The sequence below is a fragment of the Lactuca serriola genome, chromosome 4 (genome assembly GCF_051521515.1).
Source record: "Lactuca serriola cultivar US96UC23 chromosome 4, Lser_US96UC23_V15, whole genome shotgun sequence".
Lineage (NCBI taxonomy): Eukaryota > Viridiplantae > Streptophyta > Magnoliopsida > Asterales > Asteraceae > Lactuca > Lactuca serriola.
The window spans coordinates 234,844,347-234,859,321 of record NC_136411.1 but is presented as its reverse complement, the minus strand read 5'-3'; the positions used below and the strand labels follow the sequence as shown (position 1 = coordinate 234,859,321).

Here is a 14,975-nt window from a genome sequence, read left to right as displayed (position 1 = left end):
TCAAACTCCCGGAGTTGACTATGATGAGACCTTCTCACCAGTTGCGAAGATAAAGTCTATTAGGGTGATGCTTGCAATAGCTACATTTCATGATTATGAAATATGGCAGATGGACGTGAAAACCGCTTTCCTTAATGGAAAGTTGGCTGAGGATGTTTACATGAATCAGCTAGAGGGTTTTGTCAATGCGAAGCATCCAAATAGAGTATGCAAGCTTGAGAAATACATTTATGGATTGAAACAAGCGTCTCGCAGATGGAATCTTTGTTTTGACGAGAAGGTTAAAGAGTTTGGCTTTCTGCGAAGCGAAGATGATCTTGTGTGTATGTCAAAGCCAGTGGGAGTATAGTGAGCTTCCACGTATTGTATGTTGACGACATACTGCTCATAGGAAACGATGTCCCAACCTTGCAGGAGGTTAAGTCCTGGCTTGGGAAATGTTTCGCTATGAAGGACCTCGGAGAGGCTGCTTATATTATGGGAATAAGAATAGTAAGAAACTGGGAAAAGAGACTGATAGGACTCAGTCAGGATACATACTCGGATAAGGTACTAAGGCGTTTTAGTATGGAAAATTCCGAGAAAGGGGAGTTGCCAATCCAAAGCAATACCAAGCTGATTAAGACTCAGAGCCCGAGTACAGAGGCAGAGATAGCTGATATGAGCCGAGTACCTTACTCTTCCGCAGTAGGCTCTATCATGTACGCTATCACTTGTACTCGCCCTGATGTGGCTTTCGCTTTGAGCATGGTTAGTAGATATCAAGGGAATCCTGGTAGAGCTCATTGGATTGTAGTTAAGAATATTCTTAAGTACCTTCGGAGGACCAAGGAATGGTTTCTAGTCCTCGGTGGGAGTGATGACTTAAGGGTACGAGGGTACAGTGACGCTAGTTTTCAGACGGATCGAGATAACTTCCGATCGCAATCGGGCTGGGTCTTTACCCTAAATGGAGGAGCACTGACTTGGAAAAGTTCCAAGCAAGAGACCGTAGCTGATTCAACGTGCGAATCAAAGTATATTGCGGCGAGCGAAGCGTCAAAGGAGGCTATATGGTTGCAGAACTTCATTGGAGACCTTGGAGTTGTGCCATCCATAAAAGAGCCGATGGAAATTTTATGTGATAATGAAGGAGCGGTTGCCTTGACCAAGGAACCGAGAGATCATGGCAGATCCTGACATATTGACAGAAAATACCATTTTATCAGACATTGGGTAGAAGAGGGACTCCTCATTGTGAAGAGGGTATCATCAGAAGAAAACCCAGCAAATCCCCTTACGAAGGGACTGAGTATCGTCAAACATTTGTAGCACGCTAGGAGCATTGGGCTGAAGGATGATATAAGTTCTGATTACATAGGAAATGTGTAATAGATAGTTGGTACTTGACATTCGATGAATAAATAAAATGTGTTATTTATGAGTAAAGCTACTATCATGTGTTGGTTATTTATCTATTGTTTCCATTTTGCATGTTTTGACTTCCTGAATGATAGGATTATTCAAAAAAGGTCCGCAGTCGGTCATATTTTGGAAGTAGATATGAATGAAGATTGTCATGAATTGTTTGTAGATTGTCTAAAAGGTTTTGGACATAGAAAAGGTTTGTTGCAAAGTTCATGAGTGCTTATGAATATTAATTGAGCATTGTAATAAACCCGAGTTTTGCTGTATCACTTCGTGGTGTTTTACCTTAAATGATCGCAAAGTGATAACATCATATAGTCTTAAATCCTAGAGATATGGTTGTTGTTTGTTGGTTGGTTATGCCTTGATAATGTGTAAACGCATCAGTAACTTGATGTTATAAAATGCATTATTGTGTGTGATTCAATTAGTGAATAATGGATGCATATGAGTCGAAGTTGATCAGTTCCTTTTATTCTATAAGAATAAAAGTGATATATTGGCCACTTGATGATTTGGTTTGACTTATGTGCCGGGCCCGGTAAGAATGAAGTTGATGTGTTCAACTAAATTCTATGTCAAACAAATCGGAAATCAAGGAACTCCTGCTGGACAACAAGCATTGTCAACATGATATCCAGAACAGAGGATTATACGATCCCTTATCTAAAGGACAAGTTGATCAGAGTTGACAGCGAAGTATAAGAGCTACGATTGCTAATCGGATTTTGAAGTCGTATAAGAGATATAGTTACATGTTTTGACCATGATACCATAATCAAGGCTACATGTTTGGTAAGCCTAATAATCTTTATCTCATCATCATTTTATACATCACCAATGCTAGCTATACGACTACTATTAATAAAGTTTGTTAATCCTTTATAGTTTCTTCCACATTTTTTATAATATTTGCAACAGTTTTCAGTGGCAAAGATATATAAGTTGTGCGAAAAACAAAATTATCAGCATGTTGCTTGAAACCTAATACAAGAAATTTGTTTTGACTTCAAACTTGCAGACTGTTTTAGCTGCGGGCTTGGACACATCATCTGCAACGTTAACATGGGCTTTATGTTTGTTGCTCAACAACCCAAGAGTATTAAAAACTGCCCAAGATGAATTGGATGAGCATGTTGGAAGGAAGAGAGCAGTAGAGGAGTCGGACTTGAAGAACCTTGTTTACCTTGACGCAATCGTTAAAGAAACACTGCGTTTATACCCGCCTGGACCTCTAAACCTTCCTCATGAGTCCATGGAGGATTGCATTATTGGTGGCTACAAAATCCCTAAAGGCACACGTTTATTGACTAATCTTTGGAAAATTCAACATGATCCTAATAAATGGTCAGATCCTGAAGAATTTCAGCCAGAAAGATTCTTGACAAGTCATAAACATGTTGATGTCAGGGGAAACAATTATGAATTGATTCCTTTCGGTAGTGGTAGAAGAGTATGCCCTGCTATTCCGTTTGCTCTTCGGTCTTTGCATATAACTTTAGCTACTTTAATACAACAATTTGTGCTTAAAAAGCCATCGAATGAACCCATTGATATGAGTGAAAGCCCGGGAGTGACTATCAGCAAAGCAATCCCACTTGAGGTCCTTCTGGCGCCTCGTTTATCCCTTGATATGTACCCTGTTGCTGCATGATACCTCTTCTTCAAATCATCTACGAAGCCCTGCTGCCACTAACCATGTGCCCACACTCTAGTCTTATTGAAGAATGATTCCATGACAATCCCGAAAAATCAGAAAGTCTTCTTACTATCTTTTCAACAGCTTGCTAATTATTAGTCATAATACTTTGTTTTTAATTATTTCATGCAATGGTTTCTAGTTTCTTCTGCTTGTATGCTCTGTATATAGACCCATCCCTTGTTTACATTTTAAGCATCGATAATACCAGAGTCTTAGCGTGAAAATTTTCCCTCCTTAACTTTCTGTTGTTTAATTACACGAACATGCACGCATAATAGTTGCTTTATACCAATTTTAAAATGGTACAAGTCAACATTACTACATATTAGCCTCCGATCCCAATTTTCACTGCAGATTCCCAATGGCCAAGCCACATAGGGGCCAGAGTAAGCCCAGAACTACCCTCAACTTTTTTGATTTTTTTTTTTTTACTAGCTAGGCCCAAACCGACTGAGTTACTTGGATACCGAAATTCCCTTTTGCTCAGATAGAAACGTGCAGAGTGAGTCGCTAACCATCGCCGTCTTGGAAAATATTGCTAATCCTCTTAATCGAAGTTGGCAACAAGTGTTAGCGATCGGAGCAATTGAGCAGCCAACAAGTTATTGTGTTCTAAACTTCTAATAACTTATATTATGAACAATATTAAGGTATAATGTTGGTTGTGTTTATTTAGGATATGTCCCCTGTCCCCACTGATAAATATTAAATTAATATCACTTCTTTGTTTGTTTTGTTGGACGCCAATTTTCTTATTAATATTAAACTAATCCCATCAACTTTTGGAGAAAAGATGTAGCAGCCCCATCCCTTTGTTTTATTGCACTAAATCAAAGGAGAAAGTGAGTATTTGTTTTATTGAAGTAAATGAAAGAAGAAAGTGACAATGTTTGTTTTTTTGCCATTTTTCATGTTGTTTTTCTGTTTATGAACACAACCTCGACTTCTCTGTTTGTTTTTATGTTTAGTTTCTATGTTTATAATAAGAAACAATGTTTATTTTTTATTAATTACTAACAACATCTAGCATTTATAAAATTAAAACTAGTATACTTTCCCATGAAAACTATTGATTAATTTTACATAAATATATAGGATACAAATACAAGAATGGGCTGAGCCCTAAAAGGGTCGAGATACATAACAATACAAATATATAAACATGCCAATATGCCCCCACAGTTTGAGGGGGAGGTTCTCCAATACTCAAATTGGATCGAAACTCAAAAAATAAGGGAAATGGGAGACCCTTAATGAAGATTTTTGCATACTGGTATTGGAAAGGAACATGAAGAACCCGGATGTGGCAGATTGCCACTTTGTAACGACCAAAATGAATGTCATGTTCAATGTGCTTGGTTCGTTGGTGTTGAAATGGATTTGCAGACATGTAGAGGGCACTGATGTTGTCACAATATACAAAAGTGGGGGACTGGAGAGGCGAATGGAGCTCTTGAAGGAGATTGTGAAGCCAAGATGTCTCAGCAACGGCATTGGCGAAGCCACAATACTCTGATGCGGCACCAGATCGGGATACGGTGTGTTGTCGCTTGGACGACCATGAAATAAGATTGTCTCTGAGGAAGACACACTACCCAGAAGTCGAATGTCGAGTGGTTCGGCATCCTCCCCAGTCAGCATCGGAATATGCTAAGAGTTTTGATATTGTAGTGGCATACATGTGTAAACCATGGTCGAGAGTACTGTGAGGATAATGTAAAGAAATGTCGGGACGTGTAAACGTTAGATATTGCGACAGGGGTTGCATCCAAACTGGAGAACCGTCAACACTGAGCTTAGAAGAAATATCAATTAGTGTGCGACAGGGGCTGCATCCAAACATGTTGGAATGGTCGAGAAGGTCGGTGGCGTATTTTTTCTGGGAGAGAAACATGCCTTTTTCTATACGAGAGACAGAGATTCCCAGAAAGAAATTGAGGGCACCCAGATGAGTCATTACAATTTCAAGGCTGAGTTAATGAAAGATACGCTGAAGGAGGGTTGTGGATGAAGCCGTTAGAATGATGTCTTTGACATAAGAAGGAGATATGTTGTGTCGTTGCCCTGTTTGAGAATAAATAATGAGGAATTTGTCTTGCCATGAACGAATCCAAGGGTATGACAAGGTTGGCAAAACGCTGAAACAAAATGCGAGGAGCCTATTTGAGGCCATAGAGAGACTTCTGGAGTTGACATACATGATTTGATTTCTGGGGGTTAGCGAATCCTAGTAGTTGATTCATATAGATAGTCTTGGATAGGTGACCATGTAGAAATGCAATCTTGACATCAAGTTGGTGAACAAGCCAATGTCTGGATATGGAAAGACTGAAAACCGTGCGGATGGTTGCGGGCTTTACAACAGGGCTGAAACTATCGTCATAATCAATTCCTGGTTATTGGCTCTTTCCGTTTGCAACAAGCCGAGCTTTGTTCCTACTAATAGTGTCATCATTATTAAATTTATCTTTATATAGCAACATAGCACGAACAATATTGACCCCATTTCGTCGGGGTACGAGAAACCAAATATTACTTTTAATAAGCGCCTTAAATTCATCATGCATGCCAGATTTCAAATTTGGATCACGAAGGACTTGAGTAGGATTTTTGAGAATAGGAGAACGGGTGATGGTGTTAAGGTTTATTCATCGGATCGGTTTGACTATGCTAAGTCGAGAGTTGATGAGAATGGGGTGGGAGGTATCAGAGGTTATTGAGGGGAGGGCAATGATTGGGATGGGTGACTGAGGAGCATCAGAAGTTGTAATGAGAGGAGGAACTCACAAACCACACCCAACTCTGTGTTCTTCCTATTCATGTGTGAAAAATCGATGCTAATGAAGATGAACATGAACATGAACACACGAAAATGAGCTTAGAAATCGTAGCCTCCGATTTGCAAACCTTTGTCGGAACAAGCGGATAAACCTTTTTCAGAATGTCGTCGTCTTCTCCGGAACACCGCCTTTTCTTCCTTCTGTTTTTCTACAAAACCAAGCTCCGATCTGCAAACATTAAAACCTATGGTTCGCATTTGGATTTTAAGAGATTTTTTTTCAAATGCTCTTTCTTATTCATCTCGCTCATCGATGGCAGAGCTGTAACTCTTCAGATTTCGAAGATTCATTTCATATTTCTAGCTTCCTTTTAGATCCATACCCATCGATTTAGGGATTTTTGGGTTCTACACACATGATGAACGTTTGAAAAAGTTATTGGTTCGTTTTTCAGATTCATGATCGTTTTTCATATGTTCGTATTCTAACATTGATTTTTTTTTATTCGGTGACAAGAACGATGAGCACATCCGATATGTGTTTTGTTTTAGAGATGGGTTTTGATGAACAACCATTAAAACCCATAAAAACATAAAAATCTAAGATAGGTTTTGATGAACCACGATTGGATCTTGAAAGATTTGTGTTCAAACCAAAAGTTTTCTAAAAATCGTTCACATAAGAATACAAGTACATTACATTTTTGGTCTTATTGCAGACCATCAGAGTCCTTATCTTGTTTGAGTTCATCCAATTTCTGGTTTTTGAGTTGAGCACATCTAAACCTATGAAACAACACCAAATGATGGTTATCGGAAAATCATACTTGGCGGGAAACCACGTTTGAAACCGGCGAAACCCACTATTACCGGTCATAATGGTATAATGTAAACATTTCAACAAGTTTAAGGGTTAATAAAACATGAAAAATAATTTAGTGACCGAATAAGACCAAAAGGTAAAGTACGTTACCCTCTCAAGTAATTCTCACAAAAAAAACTATGAATATAAGGAAAAAAAATTTAATTTGATAAAGGAACGCGTAAGAAATAAATGCTTGAAATATTTTTGGAGGGAACAACTTCGGATCATTAAAAAAATTTATATAACGAAATACAAATTTAAATTGGGTGAAATTATACATGAAATTAATGACGATTAAATTGGTAGGTTACGATCGGAATCCCTTTGATACCAACTTGTAACGTCGCAAAATTTCCAGGTAAAAATTTCATTTTTAATATAATCAAAACGCCCATTTATCATTTATTCAAACATTTAAAAGTATTTCATAATAAAACAACCAGAATACAATTTCCAAAATGACAAGGTCACGAAAAAACATGGGTGTATGCCTTGCAATCAAGTCGGGCCCTTCCTTTTTGAGCCAGAAGTACCAGAAGTACCTGTAAATAAACCGTAAGCACAACGCTTAGTGAGTTCCCCAAAAATACCGCATACCATACATACAATAAAGAATGGTATGTGCTAGTCATAGTCTTGCCATTATGTCACAAGTCATATCACGGTCTTTCCTTGTGAAGCCGGTTCCATAACCTTAGGTCTTACAGATATGTGCCAAGAGCCACCGCTTGGTCTTCCATGAAAGCACCACAAAGACAAAATGCATACGTTCCCTAACTAACAGTCTACTTAACCGTCAGGGTCCGAACCCTAGTCATGCATACATATTTGCCAAGAGCCACCTCTTGGTGTTTCATACAATGCCAAGGGCCACCCCTTGGTCGTTTAACAAAACATAAGCCAACTGGACTACAATGTTGCTTTCGAACCATACATACAATAAGGAGACTCATCACTCACCTCAGGTTGCTGAAACCCATAGATAAATCTCTAGCTGCAGATCCGCTAAAATCCCTCGCGCTATCAATCACAAAATAACATCCAATTAACAATTTGACCCCGACTAACACTAAGAGTCCAAATTAGGCTAAAATACCTTTTTAGCCTTGCCCGAACTTGGCCCAAGGCCGAAGCCTAATCCACTTGTCGAAAATCCCAAATTCAAAAATAATCACCCAAAGCCCAACACATGGCCGAATTTTCTATATTGGGCCCAAAAACCATCATGGAACTAATCCGAGAAGGCTTAATATCCTAAAAGGACCAAAATATCCATTAGTCTACTCCAGTCAAACTTCTAGCCAATGGTTAATAGTCAAAAGGTCAACAAATCAAGAAAGCAAAAACAGACTGAGTACGCACCACGTAGTTAGTTGGTACGCCCAGCGTACACCGAGTTGGCCAAGTACGCGCTACGTACCACGATGTGTGCCCCGCGTATGCACACTGCTCACAATCCACTTAGAAAATGTCTTAATGCCTTAAGCCAAAGCATCAAATACTCCGAACTTGTTACAAATCATGCCTTAATCCATAAAGTTGTTCACATTGAGCTATTGCATGGCTCAAAGGGTCCCAAATCCAAGTCCTATCTTAATAACTTCAAAAAAGGTACTAAAACTCGTGCATGGGTAGATATTATCCCCCACGATTCCATTTTTATGTATTTGGGATATCTAAAACGTCCAGATCTAGGGACCAAACTCCTGAAGCAAACTCATTCTCATAAAGCCAAACTAAAGTGACCACAATGTGCCACAAACCACTCCAAACTAGATCCACCCAAAAGAGATGACAACATTAAAGAATTTTACCTTTAATAGGTTGCAAAAAATGAAAAACTTCTAGATCTCTAAGCTTCACTCCAAGTGATGATTCCGCAACAAGCTCGAATGTCTTCAAAATGTACAATAACACTCCAAGATTCCTCACAAAATCTTAAGAACTCCAAGATGGTGGCTATGGGTTAAGATTAGGGTTGAGGAGGCATGGAGGCTAATAAGCGGCAAGGCTTAATGAATAAAAGAAGCTTAAATAGGAGTAAACCCCTATAAATTAGGTTTCCATCTGAAGCGTGTACACCCCACATACCCCTAAGTACGCCTGACGTACTTAGAAGGCATTCACGACCCATCCAACCAATACGCCCTGCTTACTTGGTGAGTACGCCCCGCGTACTCGACCAAGCTCCAAAACACTTAAATTCCAATCGACCATAACTCCTTCGTTCTAAGTCCATTTTCAAAGTTCTTTATATCCACGAAATGGTAACGAGAAGCTATACACTTCTATCAAGCCATCCTTGCCTTAAGACTTCTTGAAAAAAATCCACAATTCATAAATACCCGAATTTCCAAATCACGGATATACCCTTGGGCTATGAAACATAATCGAACACTCAGATCACTTAATCTATAATACTCTCATACAAAAAGAGCTAGTTCTCTCTTCCCCCAAGGCCCGAAGCCTTATGAGAACTGATGATTTGGGTCATGGCGCTGAAGAATGAAGCGCTTTAAAACCGAGTGTTACAACTCTCCCCCACACAACTTAGATTTCGTCCTCGAAATCTCTCCTTAATAACACCCAGCCGCACCAGATAACCCAGATAGCCCATCCACAACTCTAATATAGACTGAAGGAACAAATATTTACATATCTAAAGTTAACCCCTAAGGAATAATTCTTACCTCCTTGTCTAAAATCCGAAGTTTTGAAACCTTGTCTCCCTCCCTGACTGACCTCCCACTACGAATCACTAACCATTCATTGCTGCAGAACACTGTTACTTGATAGAACGCTTAGATAATACTTTGAGTAGAAGACTCGTCCTTGCAACAGTTAGACTCATATGAAGGCTACACAGTAGGGTCTAATCAATTACACTGAGATTATTTAATCCAAGCTGCAAGTAACTCAACAGACTTACCAAATAACAAGCGACTCCACCCTGAGTGCTAAATCACTAATACGTCTCGGCCCAACTTGATTCACCCTAGCTACTTTCCAAAAGCAGCCGAGACCTCCTTAGTTGCAACTTACCTGACAAATAACCAATTCACCGGATTTTCAACCAATTGCGGAGATAATTAGTCTCACACAATCATACCATGCGACTTTCGAGCGAAGGCCTCATCTGACGTCACCAAATCCAATGCTAAAAGTGAATGCTACATGACCATCTGTAGTCTTATATCACAACCAGCCGCACACGGCCCACCACTTCCTTAATCCTAAGTAGGATGTGGCATTCCTATGGTTAGGGATGTCAACGGGACCAAACGGGAGCAGAATAGTTGCCCCTGCTCCCGCCCCCGAAATCAGTTGTTACCCCCGCTCCCAGTCCCGCCTCCGGCTCCCCCGTTTACATAGCCCCCGGTTCCCTCCATCGCCCCCGGTCCCGCCCCCGTTCCCCCAGTTTATAGGCTTAAAATTCGTGTTTTTTTGCGAAACAACTACTTTGGTTTAGGCTAAAAATCCTATTTTTAATGACTTTAAAAGTTTAAAACATAATCTTTTAGAAACCAAAAAATTAAAAATCCAACATTACGAATCCAACATTACAAAACGACAATTCCAACAATCTTAAAAGTATAAAATATGACAAATCCAATATTACAAATATAAAATACTTAAATATCAAAAAAGATATGATCAATTCACTACCTCTTCAATATCCGTTAATTGGAAACGGGAAAGTGAAACCTAATCTAAGCCTTAAATTAGAAAATCTATTTTGTATATGTATTTTATATTAAATATATATTTTTTACATAAATGTACAACCGGGCCCCCCGCGGGAGTACGGGACGGAAATACCAACTCCCGACCCCGGTCCCGAAAATTAGTGGAGTTTAATTCTGCCCCCGCTCCCGCTTGCGCTCCCGGTTTTTTTAAAAATTTAGTCCCGTACGGGATCGGGGTCCCACGGGAGCGGGGCCCCACGGGGGTTTTTGACATCCCTACCTATGGTCTACATACTGACCTACCCTGGTCTAATCCCTGATGAAATCCACAAGCCAAATCGTAGATTTGTGATACCCTCACAGCTACTCAAGAAACGACTAATGCTACGGGCCACCCCCACAATCTTAGAACACTCCAATCTATCTTCCTCCCCATTGAATGTTACGACCACCCCGCAGTCTTCCTCCCTATGGTTTGGGGTAATTTGCGTGTTTGGTCGCTAACTTGTTTTTTTTAATCGGAATGTCCTTACTGTTTGTTTTTGTTACGCGTTTGGTCTCTGTCTTAGCAAAAGGGACTATTATGCTCTTTTTTAAATAAATTAAAGTAGTCTTTTTTTTTTTGATAAGATAAGGTGAGGTGGGGATGGCTTGTGGGTGTGTTTATTTAAATAATTTAAATAATTAAGGGAAATAGACTTTTTAGGTAAGACGGAGACCAAACATATAACAAAAACAAACAGAAGGGATCTTCCAATTTAAAAAAATAAGTTAGGGATCAAACAAGCAAATTACCCAAACCATAGAGACCATTCGTATAATTTACTCTAAATCTAACTTGGTCAAACTACTTCTAATTCAACAACAGAGAGATTCTTTAATTTTTTTGGCACACGACCATTTTTTGGCACAAGACCATGAAATGTATATGTCATTCTTAAATTATATTCCCTCTTAAATATATGTTTATGCTAAATGATCATTAAGTTTAATAAGGCAACTGTATCCAACAAACTTCTCAGCCCACTTTGTTGACTTTTACATTATTCAGAACCATTAAATTCGAAAATATATATAATATAATATAAAACGTTAGCAGCCAGGGAGTTCCATCTCTATATATTATGAAACCTATGTATCATCACCCTCATAATTTTTTCTTCTGGACGTAGAAAACATGGAGTTGTTTCTCCCATTTTCAGCGAGTGTAGCAGCCATATTTTTTGCTATTCTAATAAAATTCCTGCTTCAAATCTTGAAAGGAAAGAGAGGGAAAAACACAGAACCACCTCAAGCAAAGGGCCGATGGCCGGTAATCGGACACCTGGGCCTTCTTGGTGGACCTGAATTACCTCACAGGGTCTTAGGTGGATTGGCTGATAAATATGGCCCCATCTTCACCATCAAGCTTGGTGTTCACAATGTTTTGGTGGTGAGTAGCGCTGAGATGGCGAAAGAGTGCTTTACCACAAACGATAAGGTGTTTGCAAGTCGACCCAAGTCAATGGCAGTAGAACACATGGGCTATAACTATGCCATTTTGGCTCTAGCTCCTTATGGGGACTACTGGCGACAAGTGCGCAAGATCATGACTCTCGAGGTTCTCTCTCAGCGACGTGTGGAGATGCTTGGACCTCTTCGTGCTTCAGAGGTTAAAGCATCCATGGAAGATATATATAACGCTTGGGTAAAGAATAAAGAGAGTGGAAGTTCCGACATGGTAATGGTGGATATGAAACAATGGTTTCAGAACTTGATATTAAATGTTGTCGTCAGGGTTGTTTCAGGAAAAAGGTTTTCACCTGATGACAAAGAAGGGGTTCGATTTCAAAAAGTGATAAGGAAATTCTTTGTGTTGTTGGGCACATTTGTGGTGTCTGATTTTATTCCATATCTGAAGCCATTGGACCTGGGAGGATACGAGAAAAAAATGAAGATGACAGGAGAAGAGATGTACGGAATTGTTACAGGATGGCTAGAGGATCACAAGAGAGTGAGAGCGGAGGAAAAGCATGCGCAGCAACATGAAAGAAGCCAAGTCTTCATGGATGTTCTTATTTCCGTTCTTGAAGGTGCCTCCCCAGAGGAATTCCGTGGTTTTGACCATGATACCATAATCAAGGCTACATGTTTGGTAAGCCTAATAATCTTTATCTCATCATCATTTTATACATCACCAATGCTAGCTATACGACTACTATTAATAAAGTTTGTTAATCCTTTATAGTTTCTTCCACATTTTTTATAATATTTGCAACAGTTTTCAGTGGCAAAGATATATAAGTTGTGCGAAAAACAAAATTATCAGCATGTTGCTTGAAACCTAATACAAGAAATTTGTTTTGACTTCAAACTTGCAGACTGTTTTAGCTGCGGGCTTGGACACATCATCTGCAACGTTAACATGGGCTTTATGTTTGTTGCTCAACAACCCAAGAGTATTAAAAACTGCCCAAGATGAATTGGATGAGCATGTTGGAAGGAAGAGAGCAGTAGAGGAGTCGGACTTGAAGAACCTTGTTTACCTTGACGCAATCGTTAAAGAAACACTGCGTTTATACCCGCCTGGACCTCTAAACCTTCCTCATGAGTCCATGGAGGATTGCATTATTGGTGGCTACAAAATCCCTAAAGGCACACGTTTATTGACTAATCTTTGGAAAATTCAACATGATCCTAATAAATGGTCAGATCCTGAAGAATTTCAGCCAGAAAGATTCTTGACAAGTCATAAACATGTTGATGTCAGGGGAAACAATTATGAATTGATTCCTTTCGGTAGTGGTAGAAGAGTATGCCCTGCTATTCCGTTTGCTCTTCGGTCTTTGCATATAACTTTAGCTACTTTAATACAACAATTTGTGCTTAAAAAGCCATCGAATGAACCCATTGATATGAGTGAAAGCCCGGGAGTGACTATCAGCAAAGCAATCCCACTTGAGGTCCTTCTGGCGCCTCGTTTATCCCTTGATATGTACCCTGTTGCTGCATGATACCTCTTCTTCAAATCATCTACGAAGCCCTGCTGCCACTAACCATGTGCCCACACTCTAGTCTTATTGAAGAATGATTCCATGACAATCCCGAAAAATCAGAAAGTCTTCTTACTATCTTTTCAACAGCTTGCTAATTATTAGTCATAATACTTTGTTTTTAATTATTTCATGCAATGGTTTCTAGTTTCTTCTGCTTGTATGCTCTGTATATAGACCCATCCCTTGTTTACATTTTAAGCATCGATAATACCAGAGTCTTAGCGTGAAAATTTTCCCTCCTTAACTTTCTGTTGTTTAATTACACGAACATGCACGCATAATAGTTGCTTTATACCAATTTTAAAATGGTACAAGTCAACATTACTACATATTAGCCTCCGATCCCAATTTTCACTGCAGATTCCCAATGGCCAAGCCACATAGGGGCCAGAGTAAGCCCAGAACTACCCTCAACTTTTTTGATTTTTTTTTTTTTACTAGCTAGGCCCAAACCGACTGAGTTACTTGGATACCGAAATTCCCTTTTGCTCAGATAGAAACGTGCAGAGTGAGTCGCTAACCATCGCCGTCTTGGAAAATATTGCTAATCCTCTTAATCGAAGTTGGCAACAAGTGTTAGCGATCGGAGCAATTGAGCAGCCAACAAGTTATTGTGTTCTAAACTTCTAATAACTTATATTATGAACAATATTAAGGTATAATGTTGGTTGTGTTTATTTAGGATATGTCCCCTGTCCCCACTGATAAATATTAAATTAATATCACTTCTTTGTTTGTTTTGTTGGACGCCAATTTTCTTATTAATATTAAACTAATCCCATCAACTTTTGGAGAAAAGATGTAGCAGCCCCATCCCTTTGTTTTATTGCACTAAATCAAAGGAGAAAGTGAGTATTTGTTTTATTGAAGTAAATGAAAGAAGAAAGTGACAATGTTTGTTTTTTTGCCATTTTTCATGTTGTTTTTCTGTTTATGAACACAACCTCGACTTCTCTGTTTGTTTTTATGTTTAGTTTCTATGTTTATAATAAGAAACAATGTTTATTTTTTATTAATTACTAACAACATCTAGCATTTATAAAATTAAAACTAGTATACTTTCCCATGAAAACTATTGATTAATTTTACATAAATATATAGGATACAAATACAAGAATGGGCTGAGCCCTAAAAGGGTCGAGATACATAACAATACAAATATATAAACATGCCAATATGCCCCCACAGTTTGAGGGGGAGGTTCTCCAATACTCAAATTGGATCGAAACTCAAAAAATAAGGGAAATGGGAGACCCTTAATGAAGATTTTTGCATACTGGTATTGGAAAGGAACATGAAGAACCCGGATGTGGCAGATTGCCACTTTGTAACGACCAAAATGAATGTCATGTTCAATGTGCTTGGTTCGTTGGTGTTGAAATGGATTTGCAGACATGTAGAGGGCACTGATGTTGTCACAATATACAAAAGTGGGGGACTGGAGAGGCGAATGGAGCTCTTGAAGGAGATTGTGAAGCCAAGATGTCTCAGCAACGGCATT

General features: G+C 39.0%; 1 protein-coding gene and 1 pseudogene across 1 annotated transcript; both read left to right on the top strand.

Moving 5' to 3' along the window:
- Positions 1-2,170: 2,170 nt before the first annotated feature.
- Positions 2,171-3,290, top strand: LOC145100567 (cytochrome P450 82A4 pseudogene; annotated as a pseudogene).
- An 8,319-nt stretch (positions 3,291-11,609) lies between these two features.
- LOC145096842 (cytochrome P450 CYP82D47-like) lies at positions 11,610-13,641 on the top strand. The gene is made up of 2 exons (XM_079034202.1): positions 11,610-12,573; positions 12,800-13,641. Exons 1-2 carry the CDS (start codon positions 11,617-11,619, stop codon positions 13,430-13,432), a joined length of 1,590 nt encoding a protein of 529 aa, XP_078890328.1. The 5' UTR covers positions 11,610-11,616; the 3' UTR covers positions 13,433-13,641.
- The last annotated feature ends 1,334 nt before the right edge of the window (positions 13,642-14,975 follow it).

Excerpts from the sequence above, each read along its gene's own strand:
- LOC145096842 (XM_079034202.1), top strand. The coding sequence starts at position 11,617 with ATGGAGTTGTTTCTCCCATTTTCAGCGAGTGTAGCAGCCATATTTTTT. Across the intron at positions 12,574-12,799 it reads TAATCAAGGCTACATGTTTG|ACTGTTTTAGCTGCGGGCTT; the intron begins GTAAGCCTAATA and ends TCAAACTTGCAG.